The sequence below is a fragment of the Amborella trichopoda genome, chromosome 9 (genome assembly GCF_054954075.1).
Source record: "Amborella trichopoda isolate Santa Cruz 75 chromosome 9, AtrichopodaSantaCruz75HAP2 v2.0, whole genome shotgun sequence".
Classification (NCBI taxonomy): domain Eukaryota; kingdom Viridiplantae; phylum Streptophyta; class Magnoliopsida; order Amborellales; family Amborellaceae; genus Amborella; species Amborella trichopoda.
The window spans coordinates 11,544,471-11,569,319 of NC_142344.1; the positions used below are offsets into that span (position 1 = coordinate 11,544,471).

General features: G+C 36.2%; 1 protein-coding gene across 2 annotated transcripts; it reads left to right on the plus strand.

The window, feature by feature from the left end:
• The first annotated feature begins 6,616 nt into the window (after positions 1 to 6,616).
• Positions 6,617 to 23,626, plus strand: CSTF64 (cleavage stimulating factor 64). 2 transcript variants are annotated; one of them, XM_011630664.3, is made up of 10 exons: positions 6,617 to 6,794; positions 7,144 to 7,222; positions 13,599 to 13,773; positions 18,083 to 18,116; positions 18,243 to 18,463; positions 18,556 to 18,633; positions 20,090 to 20,125; positions 20,215 to 20,745; positions 22,144 to 22,494; positions 23,199 to 23,626. In XM_011630664.3, the coding sequence occupies exons 1-10, from the start codon at positions 6,758 to 6,760 to the stop codon at positions 23,328 to 23,330; spliced, it is 1,674 nt and encodes a 557-aa protein (XP_011628966.1). In that variant the 5' UTR covers positions 6,617 to 6,757; the 3' UTR covers positions 23,331 to 23,626. The 2 variants fall into 2 exon arrangements, with proteins under 2 accessions (XP_011628966.1, XP_088701905.1); XM_088845779.1 differs by lacking the exon at positions 18,083 to 18,116.
• Positions 23,627 to 24,849: the final 1,223 nt, after the last annotated feature.

Sequence of the window (24,849 nt, forward strand, 5' to 3'; positions counted from 1 at the left end):
GTCAGCATTCGATCGGCAGGTCCGCTTCCGGTTCACACAAAGTAAACGTACTGGTCTGTATAGCGGCTGGGGTTTCCCCTTTGAAGGAATAAGTTTATATAAGAGCCGAGGCTCTCTGCATTTAAATTCGAGCCTACCTCGAAACTTACTTTTACTAATGCAGGTTGTTTTGATTCTCAAATATTTTCAAATTGATTGTCTCGTCGCATGGACATAAAAAAAAAAGATAGAGTTTCAAGTTTTGAAAATAGTATATTTTATGGCACATTTTTAAATTATTTATTTTCAAGATTCTTAAGTTTTCATAAATTTATTGATCTATACCAATTTTTAAGCTTCAAACTTTATAAATAAATATGGAAATATATTTTAAAGCTATATAACAAAGATTTCTGATATTGAAACTATATTTCTCAAACACTATTTAAAAGTAGGCTGTAATTTAATTGTATAGAGCCTTGGCTCTATACAAACCACACCCTTTTTTGAAACTAAGAAAGTTATGGTAGTATACTGTTCATTGCTAAGTGGAATAGGCTCTTGGTGTTGTAGGTTTGCAAGCTTGAGAGATGTGTTCAATATTTCAAATAAAGCTCGCTTACCGGCGAAAAAGGTGAGATGGAAATCGAAACATTGTTTACTACTGATAGAAGTTTGCGCTTTGCCTTTTTATAGAGGGATGTATATGGCAAGATGGTCCACACACAACTGCAACAGAGCTTAGACTTGGGCCTGAGCTAGGCCCAAGTTTATTTTAGCTAAACCCGAAAATTTGGTTTTGGGGTTAGGCACGGGCATAGCTTGAATGTTAAAAGATAGTGAACTCATTTCAACTCAAAGAATATTAAAATATCATCATCATTATCATCCGAGCCTTTCGGGTAAATATCTAAAAAATACATATTACACAAATACATACATGGTTTATAGATATCACACAAAAATCTGCATAGATCTAATATAAATATACATAGTATAGGTGTTTTAAGGCCAGGCTGAGGCACCCTACGCTAAAATAAAGTTTGGAGGTCCAGCCTTTACGCCTTATTTTGTTGCCTAAACCCAACTTGGATGCATCACTTTAGAGCTAGCAAGGGGTTGGGGCCTAGGCCCGAGCCAGCCGTAGCCCTAGTCCATACGACTCTCCATAGGGCTAGCTCAGGCGCCGATTGGCCTTGACTAAGCCAAAGGGGCCTTGACCTAGGCCCGGCCCTAGCCCTCACAAGGTCAGGGTGAGCTAGAGTATTTCTTTTAACAAAATAAATAGAAAACTAAATAAAAACGATGGCCAGGCTAGGCCGAACCGAATTGGCTCTATCATAGCATTGGCCCTGGCCTAGCCCTTGGGTCTATCCCCCGGGCCACATTTTGTGGCCTAGGCCCTAGTTTTTTAGGGCCAGACCAACAAGGTGGGGCCCAGCCACCTAGCCCATCGCCACCTTTATCTCACTTTGCTAGAGTGCCCATGGGTCGGCCTAACCCTTACTATGCAATACATTGTATTGTATAAGAGCAATTACCTTCTTATTTTTTGCAAATACCATTGTGTTTTTACTTTTTTATAACTCACGGCAAGACGCAAGAGTAAAATGTAATCGATTAGTTGTAGGGTTTATTTAGATGGTAGTTAATATTATTAGGAGTAGATTATCATCATCATCGTAGCTTTTTTTCAACTATTTGGGGTTGGCTACACGAATCATAGTTCGTCATTCTGTTCTATCAAGGGTCATACAATTAATGAAATCATAAGTTCCCGTATCTTTTTTCACTACTTTAACGATGTCATTTTGGGGCTACTTTTTTTTTTTTTTAAGCCTATCCCTTGCCCGTTTTTTGACATTCCACTTAAATTAAGTTGCATTTTTTTAACATATATTGTATTGGATATGTGTTGCACATAACTAGCCCATCTAAGTCTATTTTATATCATCTTATCGCCTGTTGGAGCCACACTTAAGTTCTCCCGAACGTATTTATTTCGAATTTTATCCATTATTGCATTGTCACTCATCCATATCAATTTACTCATCTCAGCTGTACTTGTTCTATGGGTATGTTATTTCTTGACTGCCCAACATTCTGCCATATAAAGAAAGTTGGCATCCATGTTGTCCTATAGAACTTGCCCGTCACCTTTTTTGGTGTACAACGATCACATAAAACTCTCGTTACAATCTCCACTTCTCCCACCATATAATTTTATGCACAACATCTTCTTCAATCTCTCCATTTCATAGACTATCGATCTAAAATATCGAAAGTGCGCTCTTTTTTATATTTCTTGGTTGTCAATCTTAATTATTTTCACATATCTACTTCTATTTATTCCTAAACTTGCATTCCATATATTATGTCTTAATCCAGTTAATTCTAAAACCTTTCGATTCTAAAGCATCCCTCAAAGTTTTAACTTTGTATTGACGCCACTTCATATCTCATCAATTAAAGCTATGTCACTCATGAACAACATACAACATGGTTTCTCATCTTGTAGTTGCCTATTTAAGTCATCTATAACTAAGACAAAGAAGTACAAACTCAATGCTGACCTCTGATGTAGACATATTGTTACTGAAAACTCATTTGTCTCTCCACTAATTGTTCACACACTATTTAGCACTTTCGCGTAAATATCTTTCATTAAATCGATATAGCATCTAACGACTCCTTTTTGTTTTTAACACCCATCAAATTAAATATCGAGGTACTCTATTATAAGTTTTCTCCATATCAATAAATACCATATAGATGTTTTTTTTTTTACCCTAAACTTCTCAATTAGTTGTATGAGTATGAAAATTGCCTCAATGGTTGATCTTCCTGACATAAAAACAAATTGATTTTTTGATACACTTTTTTAATGCCTCAGTCATAACACGCTCTTCCACAGCTTCATAGTTCGGCTCACAAGTTTGATCTCTCAATAGTTCAATTCTATACGTCTCCTTTGTTCTAATAAATAGGTACCACAATATTCTTACTCTATTCATTTGACATTTTCCCTGTTATCAATGCCTTGTTGAATAGCTTGGTCAGCTGGTCAATGCCAATACCAATCCTCCCCCATGCATTTTGAAACCTCTATCTGGGTATCATATTGTCCTAAAGCCTTTTCAATCTTCATATTTTTTCAAGTTTCTTTCACTTTTGATATCCTAATCCTATAAATATATGTATGACCTCCACCCTCATTCATGCCAACGGTTCCTTTTATCTTTATGTTCCCATTTTATTGTCATTTAATAAATTTTTAAATAAACTCCCATCCTATCATTGAGCTCTTCATCCTTCGGTAAGACACTTTAATTTTTTAAAATAAGCTCTCTATCTAGCATTGACATCTTCAACCTTCACCAAGGCCCTTTAATTTTTTAAAATAAGCTCTCCACTCGTTGTTGACCTCTTCGTCTTTCACCAACGCCATTTGATCCTCACTCTTTATGCATTTAATACAGTCGAGTTCCCTGCACTATTTCTCTTTCATTTTTGCTATTTTGAAGACATATTTTTTTATATATTTTTTTATTTTTGCTATTTTGAAGACATATTTTTTTAACTTTTTTTTTTTTTTTCAATTTATTGTATAGATTATCATATATCTTAAATTTAGCATTACTGACGTAGTATAAAATGGAAAAGCTTTATATATTCCCCTTACAACATAGAAGTTCTATCTTCCCCTACTATCCTCCCTCTACAATCCAGCTGTCCATTTTTTATCAAGAGAGCCACCCACCGTTTGATCTTTGATCCGATGTCTCAAAGTATTTTATTTTTAATTTTTTAATACAAATTTTCTGAATATGGAATTTGGTATGTGTCATCTTCTCATTGGGGCTCACCTATAAAAAATACTAACAATAATTTTTTGATAAATAATAATGACCAAAGTACCCCTTGAATCTTTCAGGGGTATTTTGGTTATTTTATTTTATTGAAATTTTTTTTTTATATTTTTTCGTTAGTGCGAGTTTAATAAAGGAATGGACATAAAAAATTTGGTGTCAAAACAATTTATAAAAAATTTTAAAAATAAAAAAAAATTAAAAATAAAACAATGCAGAGACGTGACATTGTGATTGGGGCAATCTTAACATTAAAAAATGGAGGGTCGGATAAGGGGGAGGATAGAACTTCTATGTTGAAAGGAAAACATAGAAATTTTTTCCGTATAAAATTACTCATCGAATACCACCCCGCAAATTAACGGCTTCTAAGAGAGAAATAAAAATCCAAAAGCGAATCCAAGAAGAAAGAAGAAAATGTGCGGATATGAGTATTCCGTAACGAATGTGTGGATATGAGTATTTTGACACGGGCCCATAAACAAGAGAAGAAATTTGTGTTGATATGAATATTCCGACACTGGCCCATAAACAAGAAAAGAAACAACTCTCGGCCCTCTCTCTAAAAAACACTTTCTTTATTCCATAAAATTCAATCTCTCCGATTACAAATCCCGTGCTGCCTTTCCTTTAACAAAATTAAAGATCAGTATTTATTCTATAACTAATGTAGCTCCAACTCATTATTTTTAAAAAATAGGTTTATGCTTTTCATGATTAAAAATAACAAACTGGTCATAAGATTTGCTAGTATCTCACGTACCCATAATAGGGATAAGCTTCCTTCAATTCACCGACTCTCATTCTAAACCTCATAAAATATTTATCTTCTAAATAACTTAAAATGATAACTAATTAAAACAAATCTATCTATTAAAGCAAACTCCCTCTTCAACCCTAAAAGATATATCTAAATAATTTTACCTCTTACAAACGAACCACTTCCTACTAAAACCGTTTTTTTGACGTTGGTCTTAAAAGTACGGGTCTTATCTAGAAGACAAGCATACCTAAATCCAACACATACATAAAAACGGACTTAAAACAAAGATTTATCAAACTAACCTCAAAATTTATATTTTTAATAATTAACCCTAATAAATAAAATAAGAATTTTACTTAAACTCTAAAAATAAAATTAACAAAAATAAAAATAAAATTTGTTGCATCCAAATTGTGATATGCATCAATTACTTACCATTTATTTGGCTTTTTCTTAGTGTTTTTATATTCGTCTAAGTTTTACTTGTTACTTTTGTATAAATATGAATTTAAGCAATGAGTTATTTAAAAAAAAAAAAAATATTTTTCATTTTGGAATTTTAATTTCTAAAAATAAGTCATTAGGTTTTTTCTTATTTTTTGGATATTAAAAATATAAAACAAGAGACAATTTATTCCTAAGAAAACATTCTCCGTACTTTTACATTTTTGAATAAGATTAACATAGATCTTATTTTCTGATTTTTAATATTTGAAGTTTAAAATTTATTTGGGAGGCATGATATTTGGATGTTTACATTTTTTTAGTATTTTTTTAATACGAACATTTTTGATATCTCATTTAAGAAGCATAATGTTTGATCTTTTACATGCTTTTGGAGTTTTTCGCATTATATTTATTTATATGCCTCATGCTTCACAGGTTATTTTGTAGTGTATGGGGGTTTCACAAGTGCTGGGAAGGGAAGGTTTCACAACGGTTGAGATTTTATGAAGAGCGATTTGAGGGAATAGATAGGAAAAAGATGAAAAGATAGATAATAAGAAAAAAATAACATGCTGGAAGAGATAGAGAGTTTTTAGAAAAGTGAGATTTATGGCGCACACCTTTTCTTCATGTTGAGAGATTTGAAAAAGGGGCGTTTATGAAAAGGAAAAAGTTTATAGAAGGATGCTACGTTATAACTACGAATGGCCCTCAAAAATCCATTGAGTGATCATCTCGGCATCGAGATGTATGACTATGAAAAATAAAAAGATTTTAAATCTCAGAAATAGTACATTTTACAACATATTATCTACACCATCCATTTTCAAGATTTTCATTTGTTTATAAATCTACTTGATTTTAATCATTTTTTAAATTTAAAATTTTACAAATAGATATAAAAATAGATTTTGAGATAACTTTAAGAACATTTTACGTCAAAATTATATACCATGATAAAATTTGAAGCTGCACCTTATCTCTACACATACGGATGCCTTCGTATGCAAACTGCACTCTTATGAAAAAGACACGATTTTTATGAGTTCATGTAGAAATGAATCGCCTCTTAAAAATCTATTTTTAGGATGGCTTATTTGATTTAATTTTTAAAAATATATAATTTCCAACATAGAGATCATGAATATAAAATAAATAAATAAAATTTAAAAATTAAAAATAATAATTTTACTAAAAAAAAATTTGACGGTTAATTTCAATCTTTAAATGGGTGCTTTATACCTCGGGATCCCATATGTAGAAATGCGGAACAATTTTTTGGATGAAAGAAACAATTTTCTAATGAAAAGGACACGGTTCCTATGGGTCAATGTAGAAATGAGTGACCACTTAAAAATCTATTTTGGCATGGATTTTTGGACTTACTTTTTGAGGAAATGTAATCTCGAAAATGGAGATCATAAATATGAATAACTAAATAAATTTTTAAAACTAGAAATAAAATTCTGATAAGGAGAAAGAGAGAGTTTCTTAGGAAATAAAATAAGTTTTAAGCAAGTAAGTCGTATAAAAGGCATGTAAGAAAAACAAGAGAGGTGTTCCTCTTGCTTAATAGCAGTTAGATAATGCGGAATTCGCCGCTCGTAGGCCGAAATCAAGAAAGAGATACCGAACGCCGCCACGTCCTCTCCGCTCTTTCGGTAATTATGAGGAGTTGCAGGTCCCTCAGGTTTTGATAATGGCGAATTCGGCTCAACAATCAAGATGTGTTTTTGGTACTGAGTCGACTCCCTCCTCTCTTTTTTTATTAGGGTTAATGTTATGGTTTAGGGTTTAAACTCCCAAACTTGTCTAAAATATTTTCTATAACGCAGCTGGCAACCATGTAAAACAGCTATTGTTTAGTCCATTTATGTGAATTATAGTGTGGTTCCATTTTTATTCTTGATGTGCCCATGTCCATGGTTTGTTGCTATTTGCCAATTAACCAGCGGCGCCCTTAGGATATTCTACTGATCACCTTGATGATTTATCTGAGTATTTCTGGCTTTCTTTCTTTAATAATTGTAAATCAGTTGGGATCGCCCATTTTACTGGTTTGATATGGTTTTATATGCTTCGCAGTGGGGAACATACCATATGATGCGACTGAAGAACAACTTGTGCAAATATGTGAAGAAGTTGGCCCTGTTGTATCATTCAGGTGAGTCAGTGATTTGGCTTTCTTACACTTATCTATTTCACTATGAGTGATTTGTATCATTCAGGTGAGTCAGTGATTTGACTTCACAGACATCCATCCTTGGTGAATAGAGACCCATCCTTGGTGAATTGTAGTGATGCATCAATATCATAGAATAATGCTTATTTCTCCTTGATTGGGAACTTATAATTATCGCCTCTCACTTTATATAAATTTTATGGCCTGCTGTTATCTTGGTTCACAACTTTTTTCTTATGAAAGAAGATTTAAAATGCATAACAATAATGTACTCTCTGACTAGGCATTATTTGCATGTAAAGACCTCTTCCAAAACTATCCACAGTTCGAACACCTGTCATGTAGTTGGCTCTGTCATATGCCTACAAGCTTTGTGGTTAGGTCTTGTGTTTTCCTTTTCTCAATGAGGGATAATTCATCATAATGAAAATGATGTCTTATAGTAACTACCCACGAGCCCATAGAGTGTTTGTTGCACATCCCGAAAGGAGAAAAACATTGGAAGAAGATGTGAATCTCTTAGATAGAATAGAGTTTCGGTCATTGTTACATTATCTGAAGTAAGATACCTACTTTTCTGTAAGCGGATTAGACATTAAAGTTTGGGGCTTATGGTTCAAATGGGATGGTGGATGGAGATGTACAGCCAATGTGATTGTATCCTGCATGAGCGTATCAACCTTTGGTGGGCTTATATGGAAATGGAAGAAGTGGGTTAGGGTTAGGGTTAGGGTTAGGGTTAGCGTTAGGTAAGTAGTACTAGTTAGGTTAGAAATTATAATTGGAATTGAGTCCCAATCTAGTTGGTTTCATAGTTATACTTGGGAGTCCTACTTGGGTTAGGATTCCTAGTAGAAGTAGGATTATTAGGAGGTTTAGGAGTACTATACAATTTTGAATGGCAGGATTTTGGGGATATCTAAATGGGATATGAGTGTGGGATGGCTAACTAAGGTAGGATCGGAGAAGGTTTTGGTATGATTAAGGAAACAGATGGGGTTGGTTTAGATGGTGCCTTGAGGGTTGAACATGCTAGCAAAACTGCAAATCCGGCGAAGGTAAAACTAGTAAATGATGGAGTTGAAGGGAATGAGGCGAGTTAGGGCTAATTTAGGGTTGGCTTGGGGTCATAGGTGAAGGGTTTGAGACCATTTGGTGGGGTACCAATAGGGTGACGGATTCAATAGATGGAAACTTTGGAAGGAGAAACACCACACAAGAGGGAGAGAAAAAAGCTCTAACTTGTTGGGGTGACTCTTGCTATCTTAAACTAAAGTTATAAAATCAAACTATCTAGAGAAAAGTTGAGGAAACTCTTCTCGAGGTGAAGGAATCACTCCTTCAAAGCTGGCATTGCACCATTAAAAGAAAGAACTTAATCTTTATCTCAATTTCAAGCTTGAATGAATGGGCCATTGGCCTACATGAGTATTTGTAGGGAGTTCCAAGATCTATTTCCCCAATACTTGGACCCTTGCAAGCATAGAGAACAAACTCCTAATGACTCTAGGTAAAGTGCTTTTATCCCAACAAGTACTGGAATTTGACTTTCTAGCAATGGTCAAGTACTTGGCCGAGGCTTGGGACTCGGCCCTCCCCTTGTGGAGTAGTTCTGCTCGAACCAAATGGCCAAAAAAAAAAAATTGTAAAAATTAAAATACAAAATATTAAAAACCAAAAAAAATCAAACAATGTATACACATATTAAATAAAAAAAATTGATGTTATTGCTTGCTGAATTGAAAATAAAAAAAAATGAAAAAAAAAACACCAGAGAATAAAAAACATAAAAATATATAATAAAATTCATAAATCCATTGTAAGTCTATAGAGTAAAAAGTCAATTTATGAATTTAAATTTCAAAAATTGTAACATATGAAAATTTCAAGCTGATCCCCCAATCATTGTGTTTGATGAGAATCATCTAGCTTTGCCAAAGCTTCCTTATGCAGCCCCAACCCAAAACCCACAATGGGTTTTGAGTTCTGACATCTGGGAGATCCATGCCTTTGAAAATTTTCGGATAAACAAAATATCTGAAATTGAAAACCATAAGCCTCACCCCCCCTTTTTTTTTATGAAGGAACAAACCAATGGGTGGATGAAGAACATAAAGCTAGGCTTAGGGTTCAATATTCAGAAGGTTGACCATCAGAATGGAAGAAATAGAAGTTCTTCCAAAATCGGGTACAAATTGCCGCCCCAATTCTTCGATCTACAAAATGTGAGATATCTATTGGTTTTTTCTCAAATCTAGGCTTCTAAGGTGGACTTAATGAACAACAACTTGCTTGATTACTATAGAACTCAGGTGAATATGCCTAATTTCTATAGTACTTGGGAAAGTCGTTATAGTACTCATCTGAGTACGATTCATGTGCCATATCCTTGTGCTGGTACACTAGTACTAGCCTTGGCACCATGCCTATGCCAAGCAAATCAGCCAAGTCCAAGTTGACTTGATCAAGTTTGAAAACACTACTTCCTAAGAGGAAACTAAACTTAAAAGCCAATTATAATAATAGTTCAATAATGAAAAGTAATAAACCTAACACAAGGAAATCAAAGTTATCCCTGATTTTTTGAGCAGGCTTTCAGACACAATTTGAAGCCGTTGGGGATGCCTGAACTACTAGAATAAATGGACATAAGGGTCATAAATTTTGAAGAAGTCCTCAATTTAAGATTACGGATCACCCTAAATGGACATCCGTGTGAAACGTTGTGTCATTCGAAAGCTGACTACATCAAATGACTTGGCTTTTTACAGAAGGATTAATTAAATGTATGGACTGGATTTTGCAAAGTCAGAGACATTTTCCCATGGCAAATATAACCTTAATCTTGATGGATCTTTTCATTACTGCTAATGAGAGTTGGCCATTGCGCCAGTTAGAGGTCTAGATTGACTCATGGCTTATTTTACCACCTATAATTGAATCATGGCTTGTTTTACCACCTATTATTGCTTGATCTAAATCTCATTTGTTACTATTTTTAGCCTTAATTTCATAAGTATCATGAGGTGCTTGCCTTTTCTCAATTTCACCTGTTTCAAGTAATTTTAATTGTATCCCACTATTGTTTCCTCATTTTAGATGTACCCTCGCATTTTTTTGGGAACACATTTGAGTTCTCATGGCTGGCCTTTACCTCAAAGTTTCTCCCATCCAAGATGAACTATCATAACACATCCTTCTGTAATCCACACCAATTACTTTGCTTGCATCCTTTTCCAAAATCACCTCAATAACAACTCCCCATCTTCACGCGTTTCATCCTAAAATATTTTGGGTAGGACTTGACTAAATGTCTTGCAACTTGCTCTACATATATAGCCCTTTATGGGGGACTGGTTTCCATCTGTAGTGCTGACAGTTTCATGACGCTGCCATTACAAAATTTTATAATTGTTAATACTTCCTTTACCATTCCCACCTTGCAATTTACCTGCCAAATCGTCCCTTTGAAGGTGCAGTGAGATTACCTAGATTCTCCTCTACCTCAGAAAGCCCTCAAGAACCTAGAATATATTAGTTAAAACTATTTGAGATCATATTTTACCCCCTTTGAAGCTATCCTTTACACTAAGAACATGCTCTAGGTTGAGGTGGTCAGGCGTGCGGGTGCCACAATGTGACATCTAGGGTTCTATTTTCACCAGGTCCTGACCTATCTTGTAAATTCATTGGATAGGAAAAAACACATCATCATCGTCATCATCATCATATCCCTTTCCCAACTAATTGGGATTGGCTACACAAATCCTAGTTTGCCATTCTACTCTATTAAGGGTCATACCCTCAATGAGGTCATAAGTCCCATATCTTTTCTCACTACTTCCAACTATGTCATTTTGGGCTTACCCTTTGCCCTTTTGAACCTTCCACTTAATCTAACTTGCACCTCATAACAGGTGCTGTATTGGTTTTGCACCCCACATGGCCAACCCATCTAAGTCTACTTTCTCTCATCTTATCGCCTATTGGTGCTACACCTAAATTCTCCGAATGGATTCATTTAAAATTCTATCCCTTCTTTTCTTGCCACTCATCCATCTCAACATGCTGATCTCAGCTACACTCATTCTATTCCTTCTTTTCTTGCCACTGATAAATATGATGTTTACATTTAGCCACATATCACTCTAAACTACCATCTTATTACTAGGTTTCGTAGATCTGCCAGTTCTTATGGTTCTCCTGATATTCACTTCACTAGCGAGCCACATACAACTTTACCCACTATGCTCTATCTGGTCCTATTCTTTCCCTGTCAGTAAGCTGCTTTTGTCTCATTTTGGTTTCTGACTAACCATACATACATGAGAAAATCATTGGTCGCATGCAATGTGACACTTAGGGCTGGACTTTTGTGTCTAGACCATAGTTATGGGAACCGTGAAGGCAAGGCCACGGTCCTAGTTCAGAACTGCATTCCCACATTTCCATAAGGGGATCTTGATGGGTGCGTGACTAATCATTTTACGGTCCTCGTTTCCTATAGGTTTAAACCGTTGTTCGCAAATTTGGGAAATGCATTTCTTTGTACTTGTCGTTCTGGTTTCTCATTTTGTGACTCTCGAATCCTCTACTTTTAAACTGAGGTTCCTCGTTTAAGTATGATTCTTGTAGATAGGATCCTTATTTACCAACAGTTTTGATCGCGGTCCACATAAGTAGGACTCTCGTATCAAGCAGGTTTTAATCGTAACATTCCATAATTATTATTCATCGTTTATGTGAATTGTAAACTGAACTCAACTTTGGAACAAATGAAAGGTTTTTAATATTTCACTCAAATCCCATTATTGTTGTGAATCCTACAACATGGAATTGAGATTCCCTTCGAGATTGATCTAGGGAATCTTCGGTTCTTAGTAATATAGTTTCGCGATTCATTTAATCGTCGGTTCCTAAAATCTCGAACCGAGATTCCGTACCACAAGGAGTAAGGTCATTGATCTAGGGAACCTTCACTTCCTAGTAATAAAGTTCATGATTCCTTTTATTCACTTCGTGCGATTCTTACGACGAGGGATCAAGATTCCCTTCCACAAGGATAGAGCTCCATTGATTTAGGGAAGCTACGGTTCCGAGCAATATAGTTCATGATTCCTTAAATTTGTTTTGTACGATTCCTTCTACATGGAATCGAGATTCTCCAAGACAGGGATCGAGCTCCACCATTCCAGAATCGTATGGATTACGATCCCAATCGTAGGGACCTTCGGGCCAGTCATGGTTCTGTGGATCCGAACCAGCTCCCACTCCTGGGAGCGAACCTGCTCCCAACAACTATGGTCCAGGCCTTTTCCATCCTTGAGGCCATCGTTTCCTAGACATCTAGTCCCACTGTACTTGTGTCCCCTTTGACTTCGAGAGTATCTGTTTTCTGTTCATTGCTTTCAAAACAATTGCTCCTTGATTGACCACCTTCTCCCCAGCCTTTTGGTTTAATGTTTGCAAACCAAAGCAGGTTCTGACCATTGACCCTCCTACACGCCCTCTGTTGATCACCTTTTTTTGGGCTTGGCAAAGATATTATTTATAGGAATACATATGGAGGGATTCAAACCTAATTTCTCATCGAAACAAAGCAGGTTATGAACAATGTCCCTCCCCAAACCCTCCCTCACCCCCCCCCCCCCCCAAACAAAAAATAAAAAAAAGAAAAAAAATCTCCTCCTTAGTGTTGCCTGCTGGATATCTTCATGGCTTAGGCTACAGTGGTTCCTGCAAGTGTTTGAAACACATCCACGTGCACATGCAGACAGTTTTTCCTATATTTCAATTCAAGCTAGTGTCTAATATCTGAAATAATGGAGGCTTGCTCTGTATTGCTCAAAATGCATATTTGTTCCAACTCAATATTGATCTCAAACAATGTGAGGAATTATGACTGTACCCTCTTGTGCACTCATCATGTGTGTAGTTGATGAAAGCAGGGCTAATTGTGTGCCCCTTGGCGCAGCATATATTTCGGTTGTTCCCTTTGAGTGCTGCTGTTTTGGGTTTTGACGGTTCAGCTGAATCTACATAACACCTTAGGGAAGCAAGTAGTTAGTTTCATTTTTCTTTTGATTCTTAATTTGCTGATGATCAAGAAATATTATTTTTAGAGTTGATTGGAGACATCTGCTTGGGTTTCAGTGGTGCTGCTGGCTTTTCATTTTGTTATTGAAAATGGTTGTTTTACCTAGTTATGCATTGTATATTAATATAAAATATGAACGGACTGACTTGAATGTATAGGGAATAAGGGAATATTGTTGAAGATAATTCTTCATGCATTAATTGATGTTGAGTCCTCTTCTTGTACACTATAACTGATGAATCTTTTTGGCAATCTTTTCAGGTTAGTACTTGATAGGGAAACTGGGAAGCCTAGAGGTTATGGTTTCTGTGAGTACAAGGATGTAGAGACAGCTAATAGCGCACGACGTAATCTTCAAGGCTATGAGATTAATGGTCGGCAGTTACGAGTTGACTTTGCTGAGAATGACAAAGGAAGTGACAGAAACAGAGAACAGGTACTCCATAAATTCGACGCAAAGCTTGATGTACTAGTGTTTCCTATAGACCTGCTTCTTCCCTCCCTGCTCTTTTAACTTTTACATGTAGGTCTAGTATCTTAAAGACGTCTACGCTTTTACTATTTTTATTCTAGATAGATTGTGTTTTGAGATATTATTATACATAGTAAGAATGAGCAGGATAATGAGATCTTATCTACATATTAAGAATGAGCAGGATAATGAGATCTTATCTTCTTGATCAAGAACTGATGCTGTTAATAGCTTATGACTGACTACCTTTTCCTATTGTTGATGATCCCTATTTGCTTGAACTTTATAAGATATGTCGGTCTTGGACTAAAAACTGTAACCCTTTGAGGATGCCGGATGCCTCAGTGACGATTCACTGCTTGGTGCCTAGTAGGCTACATACACATACCCACCCACACCTAAAAGAGAGTATTTTTTATATCTTGGGTCGATAATCTAGGAAAATGAAGAGATTGAGGAAGATGCCGTACATAAAATTAGAGTTGTGTGAGTAGGGTGGAGTTGTGCATACGGAGTTTTATATGATCGCCGCATACTAAAGAAGCTGAAGGGAAAGTTCTACAAGACATCTGTGAGAACCTTTACTTTATGGGATGGAATGTTGGGCGGTCAAGAAACAACATACCCATGGGATGAATGTAGCTCGGATGAGGATATTGATATCGAAGAATGACAAAACAAGAAAGCATAGAATTCAAAATTGCTACATTTGAGAGAACTTAGGTGTTGCTTCAATCAGCGGTAAGAGGGAAAGTAGACTTGGGTAGGCTGGCCATGTGCGATGTAAACCCAATAAAACATCGGTTAGAAGGTGCGAATTAGTTTAAGTGGAAGGCCTGAGAATGGCAAGGGGAAGGCCCAAAAGGACATGGATGGACTTAGTGAGAAAAGATATGGGGACTTATGGTCTTATTGAGGGCATGACCTTTGATTGCACAGAATGACGGAACGTGAGTCATGTAGCCAATCCCAAATAGTTGGGATAAGGCTATGATGATAATGATAGTGATATATATATATATATATATATATATATATAAAGAAATACTAGCGTAGGCTAGTGGACCTACAATTACATATGAGTCTAGCAGCCCAGATTGAATCTGGGCCGATCCAATGATCATGATTGTATTTCGTATTTGAATTTGAATTTTCTTGTTTATAAATCCAAATAACTTGAAATTTTGGGTGCGTGTTCTTTAAAAATATAAGAATCTAATAGGATATCAAAAAAATATTTCATGAGAGATAAATTGACCAAAATACCCCCAAAATTTTTCAGGGGAATTTTGGTCAATTTATAAATTGTGAATTATATTTTTTAATATTTTTATTAGGTGTGCCTTGATGAGAAGATTAGACGCCTAAAATTTTATGTGATTTGGATTTGTTAAAAAGAAATTAAAATTAAAATACGAAATGAAGTTGTGTTCGTCAGATCGACCCTGATTGAATTTGGGCTGTTGGGCTCATATGTACTGTAGCCCCACTGGCCAACGCTAGCATTTTCCTATATATATATATATATATATATATTTATATATATATATATATATAGGGGGTGATTTCATGCAATGGTTGTACAATAATATAATGAAACAATCTTCAAAAACCATGCTAGGGCCATTTGTTTAACCCAAATTTTAAAATTTACACTCTTTTCATTCTAATGAACAATAAAAAAAAAGGAAATTTTTTAAATACAACGTAAAAGTATTTTTTTAGCCCAATTAACATAGGCCGTCTATTTTGGTGAGATGCGCAAATCTAGGCCTTAGAAGGATCTTTTTTCTTACCAAATTTTTTAGATAACTATATTATCATTAGATTAACAATGTTAAAAGAGAAAATTTTGATTTTGAATTCATAAAGGCCTAGATCTTGAAATTCACCAAATGGATGGTTTAGATTTATTGTTGAAGGGGACTCATTTTGACCATGCATAGGGTGCAAGTTAAATTTTGGGAAAATATCCATATTCAAAAATAAAAAGAAGGAGAAAATATCTCTCTAGACCCTATTTTTAGCTTTCATTTCTCCATAGGCCAAACACCGAAGGTTTCAAAACCTATCTAGCCCCATAGAGCTTCTATGTATTATATCTTCGAACCCCCTAGAGCAACTTTACCCCATTTTTATCTCATCTTTTTTACCCAAATAAATTTAAAAAAGACATCCTTTTCTAAAACCCCTAAACCAACTTTATCCATTTTTATCCCATCTTTTTTACCCTAATAAATTTAAAAAAGACATCCTTTTCTAAAACCCCTCTCTCTCCACATGTTTCTCTTCTTTCTCTCTCCATGTCTCTCACTCCCTTTCTCCCCAGTGCTTCCCCAAATCCCTCTCTTTCTGTTTTTCCCCATCCTCTCTCTCCGCATGCTTCCCCCCCCCCTCTCTCCCTCTCTATCTCTCCCTGTGCTTCCTCAATCCCTCTCTCACGTTTTTTACCCACCATACATGCAACTGAACATCTTTGTGTGTGAATTTATTTGTTTCATCCCCTGAAGTATTCTTGAAGTGGCATTATTTATAGTTTTTAGACATTGTTTCCATGAAGATAATTTATTTCATTCAAGAAGCTAATGGGCCACGAAATCTGATTGTCTGTTGGCAACTTGGCATACAACCTATCAAGACAATGATTATTCTCTAAATAAACAAAAATAGAAAGAACAAGGAGCACCACCAGGAACTCACCCAAATCCAATCCTACCAAATCCGTCCTAAAATTTACAGAAAAGCTACCAAAACCTGTAGAGCTGCTTGCATACAAACTATTGCGATGTGACCTTGAATACTCCAGAACAGATATAGACCATTTATTCAATAAGAACAACATTATAAGTCATGGAAAAAGCCCTTGCATATTAGGTCTACAGATAAAATAAAGACAAAAATTCCAACTTTTGATAAGTTAGAAAGGAGAAAAATCTCTTACATATGAATGAGCAAGTATTAAGACAAGAAACATCCATTGATGGATGTGTCATTCATCCAACACTGTTAAAAAAAATAAAGCCACTCGGAAATCCAATTTGGGCAGATGTACCGTGAGTCATTCAAAGGGCTTTCTCCCCCTTCTCTGGTTCTGCTAAATTCTCTCTTCCTTGAAACTAACCCATTTATGCTTTTCATTCTCCCTTTGCCGAGGAGGTGTTCACAGAGAGCATAGCCAACTAGCGTTTGCTGATTGCACCTTTATCCTATACCCTTTATTAAGCTACACCTCGAAACCCTTGAGCTCCAAGTCATTATTATACCTGTTCTTTTTCTTTCTCTGACTATTAACTCTCTTAACATTCTCCATCCCAAATGAGAGAGAGGGGGAAGTACGGGGAGAGAGAGAGAGAGAGAGAGAGAGAGATGATGGGAAAAAATAGAGGGGTGTTTGGGGAAGCACACATAGAGAAAGACACGGAAGAGAGAGAAGGAGAAACACGTAACGAGAGAAAGAGGGGTTTTAAAAATGATGTCTTTTTTAAATTTGTTTGGGTTAAAAAGAGGATAAAAATTGGTAAAGTTGATCTAGGGGGTTAAAAGATATAATAGATAAAATTTTTATGCAGCCAGATAGGCTTTGAAACCTTGGGTATATGGAGAAATGAAACTTAAAAATAGGATCTAGAGGGATATTTTCCCTCAAATTTTTTTTTTTTGAGATTGATTGTTGAGATGGAGTGCTTGTGAAAAATTTTAGGTCATACAAATACCGGTTTTCTAGAAGTGTGGTTTTATTATATTATAATGGCATGGTGAAATGTAATCATTTCTCATATTTTATATATATATATATATATATATATATATATATATATATATATATATATATATATATATATATAATTTGCTATTAAGGGTTAGTTTTGTAGTGTTTGTCTTGGAGAAAAAGGCTTCAGTAGAAAGTTAAGTATACCTGGATATTGAAATTTCAGGAGGAATATAACTTATGTCCCAAACAATCATGAAAATAACTGACACATATTCAGGCTTTCCCATTGGATTGAATATAACTTATGTCCCAACAATCGTGAAGATAACTGACACATATTCAGGCATTGGTGCAAAATGCAGGATGTAAATATATTCAATCTCAAATAGTTCCATTATGATGCACATCTCCATCCGTATGTACTCTCCAATTGTTGTTTACCTCATTTTACAAGTGCATGTTACATATCAAAACAAATTAAACAGAACATCATGTTGTTACTTTGATTTTATGCATAATGAATATCTTGCATCATGTACTGTACTAAACTCTATTTTGCAGGGTCGTGGGGGCCCCGGGCTGGCACCAAATGTTGGTCAGTCTTTTCTTTATCACCAATGTCTTTGATGCTTATATTCGACTGCATAGTGAGCAATTCTTCTTGTTTACTTTTTTTATTCTTTACATATTGAGATTCTGACAGATGCATCAAAACCATTAGGTGGACCAATGGTTGCAGATTTGGCTGATAATCAGCCAATGGGTATCCCATCAGCGGTTACTGCAGCATCTGTCATGGCTGCTGCTCTTGGTGACGTGCAAACTAGTGGTATGGGTGCAAACCAAAATGGTTTCCAGGGGCAGCCAAGAACTGATCCTTTGACTCTATATTTAGCTAGCAGGTCCAAAAGCCAACTATATGAAATTCTTTCTGAAATGAAGGTATGGAGATTCCCTATATGCCATCTTGTTGGCTTTTCAAACTGTTTGAACAGGCTTTTATGTGATCTGAAATTCTACTGGTTCTATTTTAGGCAATAGCTCAACAAAATCAGGCACTGGCTAAGCAGATGATGACGACTGGTCCTCAGTTCTCCAAGGCCGTTTTCCAGGTTAGTCTCATCTCAGATTGAAGTTTTCTCTTTCAATGGATAATTGTTCTTTGTTTTCTATCTGTGGCGTGTATTCACATGAGCACATTTTTCATTAGCATAAAGTATGATACTTAGAATTTGGATGTGTCGTTCTTCTTATGAACTCTTATTCCCAGAAGATAAAATTTCTTGATTGATGGTGATCTCCATTCACCTTTTACATACATAGAGGGAGGTGGGAGTCAGAGACTGTAGACAGATAATTTGTCCACCAAACTAGGCATATATTGAAGTAGATGCTGAACTGTTGTGGTATTTTCACCGAGAGAGAGAGAGAGGCAGCATGCGTGCATGTGTTCATTTGTTTTTTCACTTGTGCCAGCACACTTAGACAAATTTTGCTTCCCAGTTTTCCTCTTCTACTTTATTTTTCTACTTGTAGGTAGGGCTGAGAATTGACCCGATCTGGATCTGAAACCCGGATTTCGATTCTTCTCTCTCTCTAAACAAAAGACTTTTCTTCTGTATCTTATTTCGATTGTTTTATTTGTGAAAGAGAAGTTTTTAGGGTTTCTTCTGGTTTCAAGGAAAATTCCTAGGCTTTGAGGCCTGATTCTGAGGGTTTTTGTGCTTGTTTATTGCCTGAAAGGAAATGTTTAGGGTTTGTTTGACCGATGGCCCGTTTTAGGATGTCTTTTAGGAAGATAGAACGGATTTTTGGTGCCCTTTTATCAGGCAGGTGGTTCTAGAAATCACGTTAGTTTACTTATGTGATTTTCTGTATAAGTGTTGATTTCTTCTTCTAATCAAGTTTTCTGAAGAAAGTGGTAAGGATTTATGGTGATAATTCTTTCGATTTACTTGTTGATCAGAGGATTTTGTTTGTTCTCTCTTTTTCTTTTTTCCCCATACATTATGCAATTTTCTGATATGTAACCCTCCTGTTTCTGGTTTTGTGGTATTTTGTTTCTCCTTTCGTTTCATGTGAATCTTTCAATACCTTGGCTTTCTTTTAGAGAGTGAATTAGAATTTTAGTACGCATTTCATGGGACATTTGAAGTGCAATATACCTATGTAGTCTCTGCAAGAAGCTGCTATTTGGTGGAGGGAGGTTTATTCCTGATAATTTTCCCCCGTTGAAGATCCCCAAACTGGTTTCTATTTAGCTTTAATTTTGGCTATATTTTGAAATAAATCCGAATCCGGATCTGGATCCAGATCTGGATCTTATATAAAATATTGGATCCAGATCCGGATCCGAATATTTAGGATCTGCTCCTATCTGGATCCAAAGTATACTATTCATATCCGGATCTGGTGGATCCGGACCCGATCCGGAAAATTCTCACCCCTACTTGTAAGGGATGGAGTAGTTATTTTCCAACATGTGTCGGACACATTTTACTTATAAGTTATTACTTCTTCCTTTTATAGTGCAATTCTGAAAATGGAACTCTTCTGTTGTCTTTGCAGGCACAGATAATGCTTAATATGGCCTCACCTCAAATGGTACGTCTTCACTCTTCACAATTTTTTTGTCAATTATGGGAGTTGAAGCTATCTATTTTCTCACCAAAGAACCTGTCCCTACTCTACAGTTGCAACAAATGGCAAACACAAGGCAGTCATCAAATTCACTTTTGCAGCCACCATTGCACGAAGTAAAACAAGAGCAGCAGTCAATGCACCCCGCCACTCATCAAAACCAAGTGCCTCCTGCGCAAACTAAGGTGCAGGCTGGGTTGTTGCCAAGAATACCTGAAGGACAACCACACTTAACCATGCCTCAAAATTCCTTTATTGCTCAGCCCTCTTCGGTGCCACTTCAACATGTACCTATGCCACCAAGATTTCCTTTATTACCACAAACTCATGGCCAGGTTTCATTTCCTCCACACTCTGGGCTTTCCACTGTTCTGCCTATGCGGGCCCACTCTCTCTCTGGAGTGCCTGTCAAATCACAAGCTCCTCCTGTGGTGAGCTCGAAACCATTGCAACAGCAAATACAGCCTCCTCTCCCACAACTCCCAAGGCCTATTGGACATGTTCAATTGTCTATGCAGAATCCAGCTCTCCAACAACAATCATCTCTGCCTAATTCGTTCTTGTCTCAGCAGGCAGTTGTGCAGGTTCTCTCTCTCTCTCTCTCTCTCTCTCTCTCTCTCGCCCTCTCTCTCTCTCTCTCTCTCTCTCTCTCTCTCTCTCTTTTTGCACATCCATGAGGATACATAGTTGAAGAATATATACATATGGGAATTTACTAACCTATTTCTATTTGGTAACTTGTGATGACCAAAAATATAGAAATCGGCTGACCCATCCTTGATTGTAAATTACTTGTGGATGAGGGTGGTTTTGGTTACATGCCATTGGAAGTTTGCATGCATTATGAGTATAGGAATGAATGCTTCACTTAATCATTGGTGTCCGTCTTTCATCTCGCTCGCATATATCTTAGCCTTATTATAGTTCATGTAGCTTGACTATCGAATCGAATCAGAGGAAGAGAGAATCGAGGGAGCCCAAGAAAGAAAGAATCAAGCAAGAAACTCGACTAATCGAACCAAAGGAATAATTGAGCAAGAAAGTCTTCGCTCTAACAGCATGAATAATCGAGGTTGCCTCACATTTATTGCCCTTTAGGGTTGATGTAAGCACAATAAATGTATAGCAACCCAATGCATATTACCAATGGCTTTAGGAATTATTTTCGAAGTGCCCCTAGGCAAAAAATAACATTTATTGCCGTTTAGGGTTGATGTAAGCACAATAAATGCATGGCAACCCAATGCATATTACCAATGGCTTTAGGAATAATTTTCGAAGTGCCCTTGGTAAAAAATAATACCCATAGTTGAGTAATTTACAGTGGAGTATGGGGATACGTAAAATACATTGGTACCTCTGAAGATTTTGCTGAGATTAACCAAGCCCAGATATAAGTTGATTAACAATGTTGGTATGTTGGTGAGCTTGGGCCAGGGTTGTCCGAGAAATAAGCTTGTATTCGTGTCTGCAAGGTAATTATAAAAAGTGGAGAAGGATGTGTAGGACTCTTTGCATATCAGCCAGACTGGGCCAAGTTAAGTGACTAGATGGCATTTGCAGTTCTAGAGACAAGATAAGGTTCTGTATGAAGACGGTATCTTGGAATGATTTTTGAAATGTGCTATGGAGTTTTGGCTGAAGTGAAGGAAAAGTTGAGGAAATCAATTTCTTCTCATTGAATACAATTCCTGAGGGTGACATTGGGTTTCCATGACTATCTAAAAACGGAGTATGCACCATAGCTTGAACGGATGGTTGGATGGTGGTGGTGGGAAGTGGGTCCCACTTTACAATTCAATTAATGACTTGTATCTCCTTTCTCTTCATCACTATCCAATCAATTGATTGTTCAATTGTAAGCCGCATGGTCATGATTTTCTCAACGATCATATGAATTATTTATATTTTTCCTGAAGGATATACTGTTGTTTTCTTTGTTTTCTTCCTTCTGAAGTTTCCAATGCCTGCTATTTATGCAGGTTGGGTCATCACAATCTTCGGGTTCAATTGGTGGGTTAGAGGCATTTTCTAGAGAAGCCGGCATGTCTAATCCAAGCTTCAATAACTTAAGTCATGATGCAGCTCAAGTCACTAGAAGTACAGCATATTCAAACTTGGCATTGAGGGAACAGGCAGGAATAACTGGTGACTCATTTGAAACCCCTCTTAAAAAACCTAAAGTGGAAGCCTCTCTTAAACAGCCTAAATTGGAAACACCTCTGAAACAACCCAAATTGGAAGATGGGAGCGTAACGAGCAGTGCTATTACTGGGGTTGGATCCTTGTCTGGTGTTGATGCATCTCATAATTCAGAGCAGCAGGCTCCTCAGGTTTTTCATTATATTAGTTTGATTGGCTTCTTATTCCTCTACTTGCTCATTAAAGTCATCATGCATCTAGGTTCTGAATAGACCTGTCATGGTTATTATTATTATTATTATATTTTATTTGTTTATTTCGCCAGTTTATTTTTCAATACTAGCAACTTTGGTTTATTTTTGCTGAAACTCCTTATTTTTCTTATGGGAACAAAAAAGAAACATGAGATCAGTTACTCTTTCCGACCTGTTTTCAAATACTTGATATGGTTTCTCTGTCTTTTACTGTTTTCCCAGCTTATCGCTTTCTCTTCATGTCCACTATCCTTTTCTCAATTTCTTCTCTGGTATTTATTCGAGTCATTAATGGCCTCTATCAAATACGTACCTATTATTTCCCTAAAGAATGAGAAAAAGTATATGATTGACGTGGGGGCCTAGGAAGGCGTACAAATGAAAGAATTTATTTGTAACTTCCTTTGGGAGTTTACCTGTTCTCTCATTTTATCTCTTATATTAAGATAGACACTTAATTTTCAACTTCCATACAAATTTTTTCTTATTTTCATTCCGTGATGGTTTCATTTTCCACAAAGAATATATATATATATATATATATATATATATATATATATATATATATATATATATATTATGTTTTTCCACAAGGAAATTTTGACCTAATTTTCACAAACTGATTCCTCGTTCATTCTCAGTTGCAGTTTCGCCCTGAGGATGAACCGGATTTAATTAAGCAACTGATGAACCTCAAACCTGAGCAATTGAATACTTTGTCACCGGAGCTGCAGATGCAAGTCATTCAGCTTCAACAAATGTTACAATCTTAGTATGTACTTTTTGCTGACCTTTCTCTGAATGTCTATCGTGAATAAAGCATCAAGAAGGTTGCAGCATTATGGTTCTTCTTCTGTATCATTAGAATCTTGAAAGATAAAAAATCTTCCTGTTTTAGTGGAAGAGTGAGAGAATCACATATGGAAATCATTGTTTATAGATTAGTATGACATTTATTTCTTGAATCCGATATTGTTTTTGTAGAGGGCTTAAGAAAAGATTGATTATTTTTCGTGTATCATCAAATTTGGATGTCAATTACTCAAGTCTCCCTCTGCTCATTTTGCAACTCGAGCATTTCTATTTTGCACATTCATGGTATTGGGTTTGTATTTTGTGGATGCATTGGAAATATTTGGACTTTTTAGGCGACAATGCTCCCAAACTACTTTCATGTGAAATTTGTGAATAAATTGTCAGATGTTGAACAGCTGATACCGCCATTTGAGAAAGTGCTCAGTTACTTTTGCCACTCGAGGTGGGGGTTTCAGTGCAGGGGTCAAAGACGGGTGGTTCTACATGGCTACTAAGTGAAATATGATCGTTTTAATGGAGAATAACACTTTAGGGCCACCAGCAACCAGTAGAAAACAACTGGTGGAAGATGGGATGATAAGCGAGGACCCAATTCAGGTAAGGGTCACAGCCCCCATACCGGATCGAGTGGATTGGGCCTGGGGCCTTCTAGGACATGATCAGTTGGTCGGGTCCCTTGACCCTACTGAGTCAGATCTGGATTGGAGCCTTCCCAGCCCATATACAAGCCTAGTTGGATGGACCTTGCGATTGCTCCAAGCCTCAAAGTCACAATATTATATCTGCATATTTAAAGTAGGAGTTAGGCTCGTGCAAGACACGTGGGTCGTGGGTAGAGAGTCGAGAGTACGTTGGATAGGTTCGGGTGTATAAATTTTTTTAGCTACGCATATATTATACTCCGGTTGGAGCATAGTGTGCATTTGTTCCCTCGCGCAAAACACATCAGAGAATTTATCAGGGTATTTTTGTTTCACGTGAAAGAATTCTCATGTGGTTAGATATAGGAATATTTTCACACCAATTGATTTAGTGCATCTTTTCGTACTAATTGACAGTAAATTGGTGTGAGGTTAAAATCATCTTTGGTTCACCTTCTCATCAACAATAAAAATAATTTTGAGTTTCTAAACAATCAAGGGCAATTCCGATCTTTTCTTCTTTTTTTTGACCTCTTAATATTTTTTTTTCTTTTAACCAATATTTCATATAAAGAGGCATCTTGGCCACTGGGCATGTAGCATTTATATGATCCTGTAACAAAATTTTCTGAAAGAAATATTATTAGGGAAAGTTTTATGTATCCCATAGGCATATAAAATATAATTACAAGTAACCCCACTTCTCAGCCACATGATCTGAATGATGGCTGGGATCACTCATGTCACGAGGTATGTCAAAATGCTGTTTGATTTTTAATATTTTTACTACAACATATTTTTTAATAAAATTTGGAATGCACCCTCATCTTGTTAG